The 16,114-nt window shown below is 40.8% G+C and overlaps 1 protein-coding gene across 5 annotated transcripts in view; it reads right to left on the bottom strand.

The window, feature by feature from the left end:
- The window catches only part of CTBP1 (C-terminal binding protein 1), a 61,271-nt gene extending 45,396 nt beyond the window's left edge, over positions 1-15,875 (bottom strand). For 2 of the 5 annotated variants that reach the window (XM_030450363.1, XM_030450362.1), the window contains exon 1: positions 15,646-15,825. Coding sequence is in view for 2 of the 5 variants with exons in the window: in XM_030450361.1 (XP_030306221.1) it covers positions 15,646-15,685 (40 nt within the window). In the remaining 3 variants the exon portion in view is untranslated. Of the gene's footprint in view, positions 1-15,645 lie in introns of all 5 variants that reach the window. The other 3 variants (XM_030450361.1, XM_030450364.1, XM_030450360.1) reach the window with 3 other exon arrangements.
- Positions 15,876-16,114: the final 239 nt, after the last annotated feature.

The raw sequence follows: 16,114 nt of genomic DNA, 5'->3' as shown, positions 1-16,114 counted from the left end.
GAGACCTTAAGCACTATCCAGTTCCAACCCTCTTGCATGAGCAGGGACATATCCCACCAGATGAGGCTGATCCAAGCCCCATCCAAACTAGTCTGAATGCTTCCAGGCATGGGGCATCCACAGCTTCCTGGGCAACCTGTGTCAGTGCCTCACCACTCCATGTGAGTTTCTTCTTAAAACCTAATGTAAACCTACCTTCTGCCAATTTAAAACCATTATCCCTTGTCCTATTACTCCATGATCTGGTAACAAGTCCCTCCCCAAGTTTCCTACAGGCCCCTTAAGAGACTGGAAAGCCACTATAACGTCCGCCCAGAGCCTTCTCTTCTCCAGACTGAACAACCTTAATTCTCTCAGCCTGTCTCCACACAAGAAGTGCTCCAATCCTCTTACCATCTTCATGGCTCTCCCCCTGAACTAGCTCCAACACCTCCATCTCCTTTCTGTGTTGTGCTCCAGAACTGGACACAAGACTCCAGACAGGGTCTCACAAGACCAGTGTAAAGGGGCAGAATCACCTCCCTCAACCTGCTGATCACACTTCATGCAGCCCAGGATGTGGTTGGCTTTTTGGGCTGCAGGCTCACACCAAGCTTCTCATCAACTAAAAGCCCCTCCAGGGATGCTCTTAACCCTTCCTCTACCCAGCCTGTATTTATGCTTGGGATTGCCCTGACCCCATTCAGAATGGGGATTAAGTCAATTAATTGTGTTCTGTAGTCTGTCCAACCCTCCCCACCCCCCAGAGCATGGTTCTCACTGCTGCCTTTCCTGGACAAGAAGTGCCTACTTCAGGGAAGCAGGGGGAGAGAAAAACAAACAAACAAACAAACTCCTCATTTTACAACAGCCACAGAATGCATCTTTTCTCCAGTTACTCTGACAAGTACATCAAGATGATAAAAGGGTGGGACCCATTTATTTTTCACTCTTCTCTGGTAACAGGGGAAGGGGAGGGAGGAGAATTGGTTTTATTTTGTGCATTCGATGAGATCCTGTCACACAGGAAGCAGCACAACCTCCCTTCTTTTCACAGCTGCGTCACGGTTTGTAAAAATCTGATCTGTTAACTGCTGAAAAGACAAAAAGCCCTCATCTTCTGTACTAAGCCCTTTCTTAACCTCAGAGAAAATCACTCGCATCTAGCTAGAAGAAAACTCCAAACTGTCTCAGTAGCAGGGTTTGCAATGAAGCAAACTACTCCTTTTCCCACTTAAGTTATTTTAAGAAAATATTAAATGTGAAAATGTGGGATTTACAGCTATAGGGGTTTGTTTGTTTTGTTTTCTATTTTTCTTAACTGTCCAGAGGGAATGAGCCATATGGTTGCTGAGTAATACCATGAAATTCATAAAACAGGACTAGTAACATGAACAAAGTATTCCTAATCTGCAGATCTGTAGTTCTTTTATTGAAATTTGTCAAACCCTGCATAGATTTATGTTCTTAAATTGAACTGCATGTATTTAACTTTGAGAATTAAGAGAAAGCAGTGCTGCAATACAGCCAACAGGCCAGATGAACTGATGGTTTATTAAATATGTAAAACAGTTACGAGCAGTATCAATTGAATTTGCTTGCTTTGCATGCTCCCTATGAAATGGTTACTGAAACAAAGTGTTTGAAGTCTGGAATGGGATGGAGAAGTATGAGCCAAAGTACATTAATTCAAAACCCATTTTTATTCTGTCTATCCAGTCTCTATACAGCTCTTCAGACAACAGTCTGTAGCTATCAGAAATTAAAGTGAGATTAAATCTCATCCTGAAGAACTTCAAAGCAACTACACTGAAAGCAGACAGTCTGCATCTGCTTATAACAGGTCTTAAATATTTAGCTCTCTATACTTAAAATAGTATGTGAACCTGCTTTTGACTGTGCTTCTATAAATGTGGACACTAAGAGTCTAACTACTGGTCACGATGAAGACATGTCCTAGTTCTACTTGTTCCCCACACACTCTGCATCATACCATGAATGATGGTAACCACATGTAACTACAGTAGTTAGAAAAAGTCTGCAAGTTCACTTTTGTCAGCATTCAGGTATTTAAGAAGCTGCAAACTCCACTAACTGAAGTCACAAAAGATCAATTAAAGTATTCCCTCACTTTTGTCAGTACTGATAAAAGCAACCTTATAACCTTTGCCAAGTGAAATCAAACATCTACAAGAAAACAGTACTCTCAAACATTAAAAAAAATAACAAACATCTACATTAGTAAGAAGAGGAATGGAGTGGCGCAACGTTATTGTAATGAAAAGATGAAAAGGGTTACATGCTTTCTGGGCTTAAACTAAGGCTTTGCTTCACTGATTCTGTCCAGTCACATGTATAAAAATAATTTTTATACCAAGTACTTTCTTCTTAATACAGTGCACATGATGCAACAGTGTATTTGTTTCTTCCACTTTAAAAAGAGTACATTTTGCCCTCTAAGACAGAAGAAAAGATAATTTACATTGCATTGGAAAGCACACCAGCATTAATGATGGGGAATGATGAAGAACGTAAATGGTTTCCATTTTCACATTCAAAAACAAGTACCTGCAAATTAATGCTAAAAGCAGCCAGCCTATAAAGCAGCCATGTTTCCATGCCAACTGATCACAGAAATACACATAATTCAACAAAAATAAAAAAAAAAAAAGAGTAACCTACAAAATAAGAAAATAAAAAGAAAGCAGAAGTGCTGGAAATCAAGATCCTGACCATACCCAACTATTTTACCAGCCTAACAAAGAACACAACAAAGGCTGCAATTTCAGACATGAACAGTACACAGCTACCAGCACTTCCTCATTACAGTTCTTCTAAGAGCTGTCATTCTCTCGTCAACAAGAAAACACAGGATTCAGAACACCTCTATTAAGAAGGAGGGAACACTAGCACAACAGTAGCAATTCTTACAGAGGTTTCACAGTTGGCTGACACAAAAGCACAAGTTACTACTCAGTGCACATCCTTCATTAGATTTTCTTTTCTTTATCTAAGAAAGTCTTGCTTTGTTCCTTATCCCTACTGAGTTGTTCTGGGGTTCTGCAATCACTCAGCAGAGTGAGGCACTGCTGCTGGAGTGTTAGCTACTAAACAAATGCATTAGGAATGGGCAGACACCCATCTGCACAGAAGCAGCTCCCATGATGTGCACACAGATATCTGATGTCACTAAAATTGTGTACATGCACGAGCAGCTGCAACTTTACAGTTGTAAAAAGATGTCACCTCTTTCTGTAATGCAGCAAAAAAATAAGTTAGAAGTTCCTACAGAAAACCACAGTATATAAGGTCCACAAATATGCATACGAATGTGGAAAAAACCTACTTATTTTAACCAAGCATAGAACAGATACAAGTGTTTGTGCTCATACTACCAAGTTTGTATTTATGTGAACATGCAGCTTATGTGACAGTAGGCCTACACACTGAACTAAAAAATGACAGGTTTACATAAAATAATTTTTAGATTCATTTACTAGCTTGTCTGCATAGAGACCTTAGTGGATGAAAGGGAGCAATTATATGGCTTTGTCTTGACCTAACCAGAGAACAATAAAGAGTATGGGTTTCACCAGACTTTTTTCCTCTGTATATTCAGAATTCACTAAGAACTGATCTGTTAGATGTGACAGTTACTTGCTGCCCTTCTAAACAAGCACTGATAGCAAAAAACCATACATCTTCTAAGAGAAGCTTTGCCATTTAAAAGCAAAAAATATATTCTGGTAGAAAAGACCTAAGATGAAAAGCTGAAGTTACTGAGATCATCTTTTAACAAGAACAGTGTTTGTACTGCATCCCAAGAAAACTGAAGAGTAAACAATTAGCATCTCTGAAATCCTTCAGTAGTTTCTGACTACTTTTCCCCAATCTTTACCTAAGGCTGGCTTATTGCTACTGGAGATTTTATAGAGGCTGAAAAATGGTAATTCATCTTGGTAGAAAGGCCATGATTTCTAAAGAGTTCTTCAAGGACAAACTATTACTCTGAGGCAGTATACACTAAATTCCTGTTTCAGATCCTCACAGGAAAAAAAAAAAAAAAAAAAAAAAAAGTAAGAAGTCTACAGAAAGACTTCAGACACACTAAATATTCCTAATTGATAAAATATGCCAAGTCCACAATAACCTTTGCAGTATGTAAACTGTTCAGCAACTCTGACAGTATAAAGATATGAATTCTGACAGGGAAAAACGTATTTTAATAAATTCCTATCAAGCTTTAATATCATAAAAATCACCCCTACTGTTACTGTCTGCAACACAGCAGACAGTATCCACACTTCCCTGGCAATTTATTCCTGCTGTTTTGGAAGGACTAGCAGTGGCAAAGCTGAGTAAGATAAAAGGTCAGTTCAGCTTCTCAGACCTTCATCCCTTTTCATCTATTGTCAGAGACTACTGTTTTACCAACACCTTTCCACTTTTTGGAAGCTTCTGAAAGTTAGTTTTGTAATAGCTACATAGTCTCACTACCATGTACAAAATCATCTGTAGAGTGCACTTTTTTTTTCATCCAGCACTGCCTTAGGCAAGACCCTGGAGGTAACAGAGCAGATTTGATGTTATTTAAACATAAACAGGAGAACAATAATGAAATAAAAAAATTATCCTCAACAGAGCAACAACTGGGAAAGCAAACAGCAACAATTTCATGTTCAGCAACACTTCTCCCATAGCCTTGGCCAGCCCAGTCTGTTTACATAAATGGGAGAAAGAATGCTGCCCTGAACTTGCCCATTATCCCACAGAAAAGGTATTGTGGGAATGTTAACTTTCACCTGGCTGACTTCCAACTATTGGCAGAAAAAAACACCATTTTAAAGTTTTCATAGACTGAAGAATACTCCACATTTTCCAATATTCCAACTTAAGTATAAATTAACAGGCCTTGAGCTAGGTCCATATAAGATGGGTGTAAAAAGATGATCAAACTACTCTGCTAAAGAATGAATCAAGGGATCTCGCATCCAAACCAAGCTGACAATATCATATTTCATAAACCACGACAGCTTTTGAGAAAGCCAGAGCATTTCCAGAATAGCACAAACATTTGCAATGACTGTAAGAGCACTTACTGGACAATGTGAGTAGGAACCACAGGAAGTGCCATCCCTATTTCAGCAGTGCTGCCTGATGTTGAGATGCAGATCTAGCCCCATGTGGCAAAGATGCCTTCTGAAGCCTGAATTCTGTTACACAATTAACAAGAGAGAAAAGCACCTTGCTGTGCATCTGGTATCTGAATGAACCCCACAACAGAAACCGCAACACAGGAGAGAGCCAAGCACAGCAATTGTGTTGCCTGGAGAAGACCCCAAAAAACCAAGCAAGAATTCCTCTTTTCTTTTAAACAGAAGGCATTTTCTTGCTCTTTCCCAGCTGGCATTTCAAGTAGCTGCCTTTACTTAACAGTACTCATCCTGACGTTTTTAATAATCATGCAACATGCAAACCCAAACTGAAAAGATTACCCCTTATAAAGCTCTCTTCCAAAGTTCAACTGTTAAGTAAAAATAACTTGCAATCACATCTCCAAGCCTTTGTAACTCAGCAGGAGCAAGAGTACTCAGTGCTAGCATAACATCCCCACATTTCAGTGCTCAGCACATGGAGCTGCAGCACTTTCCTGGTTTGTTTCTGTGTGTGTCCTGTCAAGCTCATCAGTGAAATACAACTTCCCGATTCAAATACACAAGAGGGAGTTGTTTTTTTGCTTTTTTTTTTTTTTTTTAATGTTTAAAGAGGAAGGGCTCTAATGGTGGAAAGTACATTTTTAATTTAAAAAGGTAAGGTATCACCACAGCATAATGTTTTGCAGAGCAATGTGTTCAGTAAAGCTGCAGGCTGTCTTTCCATTAAGTGCATTTACCTTAATTCTGTTTACCAGTGAAAGCACACCACCTCCCAAACCATTTCCCTGGGACAGAACAAAATGCAACCAAGATCCACCGAGGACCTACTCAGAGCACCATCAACAACAGAATTTAACTTAATGCCACTCCCAGCAGATCCCAGAGCACCCTCCTACCTCACTGAACACACGGTGGGATTAGGCACAGAAAAACAAAGTCAATTATCTCAGGCCACTCCTGAGGCTATTTGCAAGGACAAGACAACCAAGCTCATCTGGGCCATTCCACTGCCACTTAGGACACTTGCAAGCACTGCTGTCTTTGCTCCCTTCTCTCTTCCAATTCTGTCAATAATTAGACCAAGTTGGTTCTGAAAGTCACTACCCTGCACTTCACTTTACTTCAGAAGCTAGCCAAGACTTTTAGTAATTAGAAACTCCTTGTATAATTATAATAACAATTTTTTTAAAATATAAAAAGAGGACTTCAAGCTTAGGTCTCACATAGGACATGGCCTAACACAGATGCTTCAGGGAAGCTCCTTTTAGAGAGAGGTACCAATCTCTCACAACATTCTATTTATGCCTCAGTATTCCTGTAAACAATTTTGCCCAACAAAATTGTTGCTAAGAACCACATTTTGATTTGGTTTCACTGATTCCTAAATACCTTAATGAAAATGTGAAATAAACCTAGTTTACACTCACACAAGCTTGCACTAGCTTCACAAACTTAATTTAAAATTGTACTTAATTAAATGTGAGCAATTTCCCAGGTATCATATGGCTTATTCATGGCCTGCTTATTTCGCTATGCACTTTTGTGATCAAAGAAATCTTGAATATAACAGACAAGGTTATTTACTATTTATAAAAATAATCACTTTTTAATGTTCTTTTTTGGAATTAGCCTTCTGAAATGAAAACTAATCTTCACTAATTCTCTTTGAAAATCTGAGAGATAATTAGATTATTTTTTAGGTCCTTTTTCTTCCTGCACAAAAAAACCCCACTTGCCAAGGCTCTTTAGGGCATTCCAACAGCTTCTAGACTCATAGAAACTACACTTTGAAAAATTCATCCTTCCATAAGATAGTAGTCTAAAGACAGTAAAAAAACCCCAAACTTTATTTTCAACTTCTTAAGCAGTTTGATTTTTTTCTTTTACTCTTTGCGGGTATATAAAAAATAATTTCTATGTATTTGCTAACAGATTTTTTTTTCTACATATTTTTTTAAAAAACAAAGCTACAAAGCTCAGAAAAATCACTTGCAAAATTTCACAGGTTTAAAAACAACACCAGAGAGAAGATGTTAGCAAAGTTATAATGAATACAAAATTATAATATTCACAGTATTTCAGGTTCTACGCTACCAGCTCAAAGTAACACTGTTTTGTGCTTTCTTTATTTAGAGAATAAGATAATTACATCCATGATTTGGGAAGTCCTCATAATCCTAGTTCTTTCAACCAAGTGACAGAACTTGTTGCTCAACTATAGGGAATAAGCCAAACCAATCTTTGACCAAAATTTTAGGAAGAGGGGTATCCTGTAGTAACTTTGGCTTAGCATATAGGATACAGCCAGGATCCTACGGATTTGTAAGCCCACTCCAATTTGCCTCAATATCAACTGGAAACTCAGTAACTTAACATCCCATGGGATCAAAATCTGCTAGGAAAGGAAGAGTTGTGCCTGCAGCTTGCTGTTCTCCAAATTCCTCCTCAAAATCCTTTTTTATTCCTTGCTCTGAGGAGGTGGTTCTCACTGCTGAATACATAATGCTAGATTTGAATTTTAGATGACTGCAGGGTGGTCATGAGATAAGTACCAAGTGTATTTGTAAGCCTCTGTATTTACAGTAAGAAGGAAAGTCATCTGGATTCAAAGATTTAAACCATGAAACTTTTTGAACAAGGACATGGTATGGAAAAGTCTCAAAGAGAAGACTGCCAAATACAAGTAACATATATAACCAAACCCAAAAGGCAATGTATTGTGAAACCCTTTCAAAATCATACAATACTATGGGAATTAAGTAAACTTACAACTCCCCTGCAATACTCTCGTCATAGCTAATTTGTGATTTCCTGTATGCTCAGTACTAACAGTACAATGGAGTCTCTATTGTGAGCCTCCTCCCACAAGCTTTTAAAAAATGCAAGACATTCTTTTTATCTAGACTGGCGTGGCTAAAACATATCCAGCTCAAAACAGATAAAAGGTTATTTTCTTAGATGTTGCTTTTCTTTGTAAAAATAAAAAATAAAGTCTGCTGTCTGCTTGTACCGAGTTCAAAGTTCACAAATGAGTAGTGCTTTGGTGGCTAAAATCCTGACCACCATCTCAAGTGGAACAGATGTAAGAAGCTGCTTTAGTTTTAGGACTGGAAAATATTTCACATTAAGAACTATCTGCAAACTAGTGCAATTCAAATAGACTTCGACTGATAGTCCAGCAGGGGCTGAGAAGCAATGAAAATATGACAAAAATCAACAAATAGTAACTGCTATATTAACTACCAATCTTGATTGTGGGTAAAGGCAATAGGTTCTTTAAATGCAAGTAACTGGTGTATAGATGTAGTGAAAATTGACATCACTTTTTTTTTGTTACCTTAAATTCCAAAAGCTAGTGCAAACAAACTAAAATGAGCAGGACTTTCCACACCAAAGCCAGAAGGAGAAATGCAAGACAGTAATCCTGGCTCAAGGCAGTCCAGGAAAAGAGCACAACTAGAGGTGCTGCTACTATTCCACCAGGCAGAATTTGGTAAGGATACAAAATAAAATTAAAATGCTGCAGTGGCTTTGGCCAGCATCTTAATGATATGTCTTGGTCAAAAGATATTATATTAATGTAGATAACAACTCAGCTAGCCAGTTCTAGTCAGCATGGGGACGCACACATAAAACACTAAAATGCTGAAGATCTCTTCTCAGTAATGCTGATTATATGAATGGGAAAATCAACAACATGAGAAAGGTTGTGATACACACTAATGCTATTCAGTAAAGCACTAGACACGCATTAAGATGGTTGGTAGACCACAAATGTGAAAACACTCATTATCTGGTTGAAAATAAACAGTTTAACATATCTGGTACAACACATTAAAGAGAAAAAAATATTTAAATATCAGTTTAAGAGTTTGGAGACTGGCTTGTGGTTATCTCTGCTAAACACTTTTGTCCTGCGTGACTCTGCAAAGACTAAAGCTACACACTCAGCAAGAGACAAACTGGCTGCAACCATCTAATGAAATTTGACTCCTCTGGGAATTTTGATGAACTATTCCACACCACCATTTCTGCTAAGCCATACATTTTCTTTATGGTATTGAACGTGCCACGCTGCAAATATGCAAGAAGCAACAGTAATTTTGAACAGTTAGGGTTAAAACAGAGGGCTCACAATGAAAATCCAAGTAGAAATCCCATAGAAGCAAGTAGAAATTCTGCATTTATAACTGAAGAATACTGGGATCTGCACTACTGGCAAGGACATTACTGCCTGTCAGCCTCTTGCAGCACCTCTCACTGACTGTATGGATGACTAACAGCTGCCTGCGGCAGCACTCCCCTCCTGCAAATCCTCCTGCATATCAGCCCCATCTGACTGGAGAGCACACATCCATGTGTAGAGCCTTTCTGGCTCATTCTCCCAACTTCTGACTCACCCAGAGGCTACGGTGACATTCTGCAGAGTGAAAAAAAAAAAAAAGTATGTGTAGTAGATGATGACGAAAATCCCCTGCAGTGCTGCTTCTCTCCTGGCTTTCTTCTGAGTTCTGACTCCCCAGTGTAGTGACCAAAAGTGATGCAGGACAGCACACGGGCTGCTCCTCTGCTTGGCTGGGTACAGGGCTTTATGGCACACAGTGTATGTTCCTGTCATAAGAAAGGAATACAGCTCCATGGGAATGCAGCAGGGAGAGCCTTAGATAGAGTTGGATTTGCCATTCCTGCTGTCATTACAAGGCAGCCATGGGCTAATTCCTACTGATCGTGTTTGGAGTGCGGGAAAGAGGGACAATCCCCCACACCAGCAGCAGTCAGCCTGGCTTTCCAAGTCTCGAATGAGAGCAAAACAGAAAGCAGGACTACTCCTTTGCTGCTTCTAGAACTCAGCTTTATTAAACCACTTTCTGCTTTACCTGTGATTAGACTCTGTTGTGACTGTCCAGTGTGGCTGAGGGCCTACATCTCTTTTGCACAAGAACAGACACATTTCAGTAAACCTGCATAACACTGAGCTGCCTGTCGTGGTTTCCCAACTGCAGGCAGCTCTCACTTTGGAAGGTCACATGTCAACTCAGCACAGAAGGTGGCAAGAGCAATGATTGCTTTAAAAGGCAGCAAAACAGTTTCACTCTTGTCATGTTCTGCATGGTAGTGTGAGATTTAATGTATGCTTCCAGCATAGCCCACTGGGATAGACTCTTATCACAGGGCGTGTCCATGTGTGACACACAAAGATGGAATCTATCAAAAAAATATTGGGGCTGTTCAGGAAGACCATTAGTGCACATCCAACCATAAGAAATCTGGACTGCATGCAGGAGTTTGGAATTGTGACTCAAGTGTAGAAAAAAAATTATTTTCTCTGCTTCCTTTTTTGTGAATTGGCACCAGAGATCTCTTACAAAGACTACAAGGAGAGGAGGGGTAACGTGGTGAGGTCTGGCATCCATACAGAGTCAGAGAGCGTGAACAACTTTCAGACTTATGTAACTTTGCCCGTGGTGACACAACTCTCTGAAGTGGTTTGGGCGCAGATAAGGGACATCCACTGACCTGTAAACAGAGCTATTAAAATATGCCTTAAAATTTTGTAAAGCAAAATTATATAATCACATGACCTCATGTTTTAATACTGAAGCTACAAAGGCTTCATATCCAAGAGAAATAAGAACCTTTCTACTGAAACCCCAACTTCAGAATTACTCTGAACAACTGTCCCCAGCCCTGAGGACAGCTTTTTCTGCTTTCTGGAGAAAACCTTTTCTGGCTGACTACTGTGGCAGGGAAACTGCAAGGAAGTTCCTCCAACAGCCCCGTGTGAAAAAGGTAGTTATAACGAGATGAAATGAGATGAGCAATGGTCATCCAACATAAATACCAAAATGAAACATGCTATAGCATTAGCAAGATCAAGTTCAAAGGGAAAAAAAAAATCAAACAATGTCAATTTTCAATTATGTTGATTAGACACAGACTGGATAATTAGTAAATGGAATAATATACAGGAAATGTGAATGTGATATGCTTGGGATGAAATGACAAAAATATTTCATAAAAGAGACAAGTTAATTTATAATGATCTTCCTCAAAAATTAGATTCTTGCTCTGCTTTAGCATACATAAGCATGCTATGTTTTGCACATCACAAAATAATTAACCTATTCATGTGTTATAGAGACACTCTTCAAGAAAAAGGGGCTTGGGGTTGATTTTATTCGAATTTTACCTTGTGAGATTTTTAAAAGTTATTTTTTTACTTTTAGAGCACATGTGTAGTGTACCCTTGGTTTGGGTAGCCATCCCTCTGCCAGCTAAGGGGGTGAAGCTGCCAGCTGCCCCCTGGGCTCTGGTGTTGGCAGCTGGCAGAGCAGAGCCAAGGGTGCGGCTGAGGCACGCTCTGCTCCAGATACTCCCTGTCCCCAACGTGGCTGCAGATAGCAGCTCTGAGGGAACACAAATTAGACAAGCCCAGGGACTCTCTTGTATTCCTCAAGGAACTGGATGGGTCTCTGGTTGGGTTCAAAAACAATTTGAAGTTTTTAGTCATTCTAACCAAAGCTGAGCATCAAAGGACAGGGCCTCCACAAGTGCCTAAAAAAAGGTCTAATCCATGGACTCGCAGCACCCTTTTTCACAGCATGAGACACTTACTCCACTTTTCTCTCTCTCTGAAATACCACCACCCTAAGTCCTACACCAGTTTCAGACAGCACAGGCCTTAATATTGCCAGATTCCCAAAACACTTCCAAACACATTTACTGTTTAGCGAGATGGGCTGAGGATCTTTTCCAGTGCACAGCCATCCTTTCGTAATCACAGCCCAAGAGATCCTAAACCGCCCACCACAACTGGAAATGCTGCTGTACTCCTCCAGTCTTCCCAGAGGAATAGTGCTGAGGGAGCAGAGGGTTGTATTTCAGCAGGAAATGTTAATTTTAGATTTATCTGTAATGAATGTTTGCTATGTTTTCCTGATCAATACACAGATTCAAATGAATCACCATCTTTGCTCTCAAGGCGGTAGGAGAGAAAGAGACCCGAAAACACAGCTGGGAACTTCTGCTTTCCCAAACTGTAAATCTGTTGCTGCAGTGTCTGGGAGTGAGAAAGCACGTGTGGCAGAGGAACTAAGGCTAAAGGGCTCTGTACTACAACTTTTATCCTCACCTTAAATTTTAGGACACATATTAAAAGTGTAACTCCACCTCTACTCTCTCACTAAATAAATAATTATGGGGCCAGAAGGTTAGGGAGCCTCAGATGAGGCTGCTCTGTTACTATACTGCCAACTGCTAGGGGATTTGAAAGCTTGACACATGCTGTGGAGTATCACCTCATCAATGTTCCCAGCTGGCTTGGGAGGTGAAAACCTAAATATTACTCTTAAAGGCAAGGCTCCAACACACAAGAAACCAACCTCTGCAGGCTAAGTTTCACAAAACAGTTATCACAAATGCATGCAAGGGCAGAAAAAGTGGCAACAAGCAATTCTAGTCACTATCTGCCTGGTTTTCCATCGAGTGTTTAAATTCACACAAGCAAATTAAAGATCACGTTGCTTCTCAGCATCTTTTCTTAAAAGACATTTAAATCTGTGCCTTTCCATACACCACCGTTCAAACTATTTTCTTGTAAAACAACCTTTTTTTCTTCTTTTTTTTCACTCTCATGTCGTTCATGTAAACAACTTAGGGCTAATGTCAATTCTCTCCCCAAAAGGGGTTACTCAGCCCAGTCACCCATCTGCAGTAGATTGATTTCACATCTTAAAACGTTGATAAATGCATTAGTGTATCTGTATGATAACACTTCACAGTAGCTAGCCCAATCCTAATCTCTCTGATCACACTTTCAGCTAAGTACTGCGACCACTCTGTTTACATTGTAAATAAAACAATAACTCTTAGAGGGAGATTAGTAAATTCAAGCAACCCGCCTTTTTAACAAAGGACAGATGCTATTTATCTTTATGATACAGAAGGGTAAGTCAAGAGCTAACCAAACTGACAGGCATAAGGGCACTTGTAATTTGTTTTGTCATGCTATCAGGAACTCCACATTATGATAATGTATCACAGCATATACAATATTTACGATGATGAACCTTTTACACTCAGCATACTGGGTGCTCAAAAGCTGCGTGGCTCCAGCTCCTGCTTAACTACATCTGACAACACAGAGCTGAAAAATTCACAAAGGTGACTGTAGTAGTTCCATTTCAAAATAGTAGTTTCATTGACTAAACTCCTCTACTGAGTACAACTACAGCAATTAGTCGTTCACACAATTAGTTCTCAGCATTATTACTATTTTATTTACCAATTCAGTAACGAAACAACACCATCCCTGATGGAGAAAGACAGGATCTACATGACTGGAGGTGTATGTGTGTTTACAGAAGGACAGGAAACACACCACTGACTGCACCCATTTATACACACAATGTTGGTGAGCACAGAAACTCCACTCACATATCCCAACTATCATTTTACATTAACAACGACAAAAATGAGCAAACTCTCTCAATTTCTTTCTTTTGGTTAGGAATTACAGCCACTCCATAAACACATTTCTTGTTCAGACTGGAAGGCTGGCAGGTTGGAGGCAGGGGGTTGTTCGTATACACTAGTGAATTGCAACTGGACAAAATACTTTGTCACTACCTTACTCTTGGGAGGGCTGACATAACAGTAAACCAAAGCAGATATTATCTGTCAAACGTTAAGGAATTCCCATAATGAAATCTTCCTGCCTTTGTGATCAATAGAGATCAACGTTATAAAATACACTAAAGTTAGCAGTTTGGGCTGCTAATTTTACATGCCTGCTTCACCAACACAGCTAAAAATAGGTAAAAGAGATAAGAATACAGAACAAAGAGATGCACTGGACAATTATCGTTCTACTAGCACAGTCTACTTCATAATGAGCTTCTGAACCCTTATTATTTATAAAGGGTATAGATTTTTAAAGTGCTGCTCAATGGGATTTCAGCTGAAATTATTTAAATATAGATTTTAGTTTTCTTAGTATTTTCTTGGTCCCTTCCTAGCGGGATAAAATAATGAGATTTAAAATATTTTAATAAGGACATCACGCTACTTGCCAAGAGGCTAGAATGTTAAATAAGAATATTTACATCTCCTAAGACCCAGGAGAAGGAATTGGTGCAATGTGCCTGAAACACGCACGTACATCGCAAATACGAGAGTGAATTTTAATTCACTGAGAAAAAAGTACACATTCCCTTCCATTTATTAGGCCTCATTATTTTCAATGAGGCTAAAGGGATTATTATCTTTAGCTGCTCCATCATGGCCTAAAAGCAAACACTCTTCCTGATAACGACAAGAGTTATTAAAATACAAGGTGATGTTAAATTGTTAATAATTTTAAGTTACAACAGGTGAAATTTTAAAAACCACTGCTGATAACAGTGTTTTCTAGCATTATTCTGCCCAGATGGCTACTGTGACTGAAATCTTGACTTTTGAATTTAATTTTTTACAAGAAAACAAAGCAGCATGGCAGACTGACTCACATCTACATGGTGAACAGGCTTATGTTCTGCTTTGTAGCCTTCTTTTGGTATCATTTGCTTAGAAAATGATAATGTTTATAAACAGAACCAACATTCTGTCTCCTTATGTCTGCGGGAAGGAAAAAAAAATAACCTTCATATTAACATGATAATTTATGCCAAGCAGTGCTGCAGGCATATCTGTAACACCACCCTGTATGTATGTTATTCATGGTACCTTAAAAGCCAGTAGCAACCCTTAAACGTATTTGCTAACACAAATGCTGAATAAGAAGGAAAAAGAGAAATGCATATTTACAGAGAAGAACCTTACCTTTCAGATACATAACTCATCGGTAAAATTTGGCAAAATCATTTCAACAGCCAGGCCTTAAGTACTTTTTACAGCATTAAAATGCAGCTTTTAAACTTCCTGTATATTGAAATATTAGCACAGCTTCCCCCCCCCCCCCCCCATGGCACTTTAGCAGCATTTCTCTGCAGTTCAAAGCCAAAGGCACCGCTCAACCCAAGAGCGAACAGGACCAGGAGAAAAAAAAAAAAGGAAAAAAAGGAAGGAAAAAAAAAAATCCCAAATTAATATTCTGGATGCAGTTTTCGCTTCGACTTTTTCCTTAATATATTTAAGGATTTATTTTCCCCGCAGCCGAGCTCCAGTCCCCTGGCTGCGCCTCCCCCCACCTCTAGTTTTCATTTCTATTTCTTATTATTTTTGTACTCCAACCTCCCAGCAGCCACCCAGGCAAAGTTGGGGGGGGGGGAAGCCCCGTTCCCCGCCAGCACCCCGGGGGTGGGGGTGGTGGCTGCCCGGAGGGGCCGGGAGCGGCGGTGACGGGCACACAAAGCGCGGTGCTGGCGGCGGGGGCCGATCGCACACACACACCCCCCCCCCCTCACACTCCCCCCTTTCCTCCCCGTCCTCTCACCCCACCCCCCCTTCAGCACCGGTCCCCAGCGCGGCGAGCAGGCCGGCGCGGCGGCGAAGCGGGGGTTCAGCTCGTTACCTAGAGGCAAGCCCTTGTTTAGTAAGTGGGAACTTCCCATTGAAGCGTTAGGTGCGGGCTGGCGGCGGGGAGGAGGCCGTGGGGGGACCGCGGCTCCGCGCCGGGGAGGCTGCCGGCGCACATAGGAGCCGCCGCGGCATATGGCGGATACTCCCTGGGCGCCCCTGAACTGAGGCGCCTGGGCGCGCACCCGCGCGCATGCCCGCCCGGCGCGCCCCCGCCCCCCCCCCCCCACTCCTCCTCCCCGCGCGCACGCGCGCCGCCTGCTCAGGGTGGGGTGCGGGGGGAGCGGCCGCTGCCTCCTCCGCCGGCTCGGGAGGGGCTTCCGCACCCTCGTCTTGATCTCCTGGTTCTAGGCGACGCATGGATGATAGGAAGAGAGCGCGGCGGGCGACAGAGGGGGCCTAAGAGCCTTGAGGCTTGGCGCGGCCGCCTTGCTTTGTGGCTGCCCAGAAAGCCGGCACCGAAA

The sequence above is a fragment of the Calypte anna genome, chromosome 4B (assembly GCF_003957555.1).
Source record: "Calypte anna isolate BGI_N300 chromosome 4B, bCalAnn1_v1.p, whole genome shotgun sequence".
In the NCBI taxonomy this organism is placed as follows: domain Eukaryota; kingdom Metazoa; phylum Chordata; class Aves; order Apodiformes; family Trochilidae; genus Calypte; species Calypte anna.
Note: the sequence above shows the minus strand (reverse complement) of the source record. Positions and strands in the feature narration are given on the sequence as shown.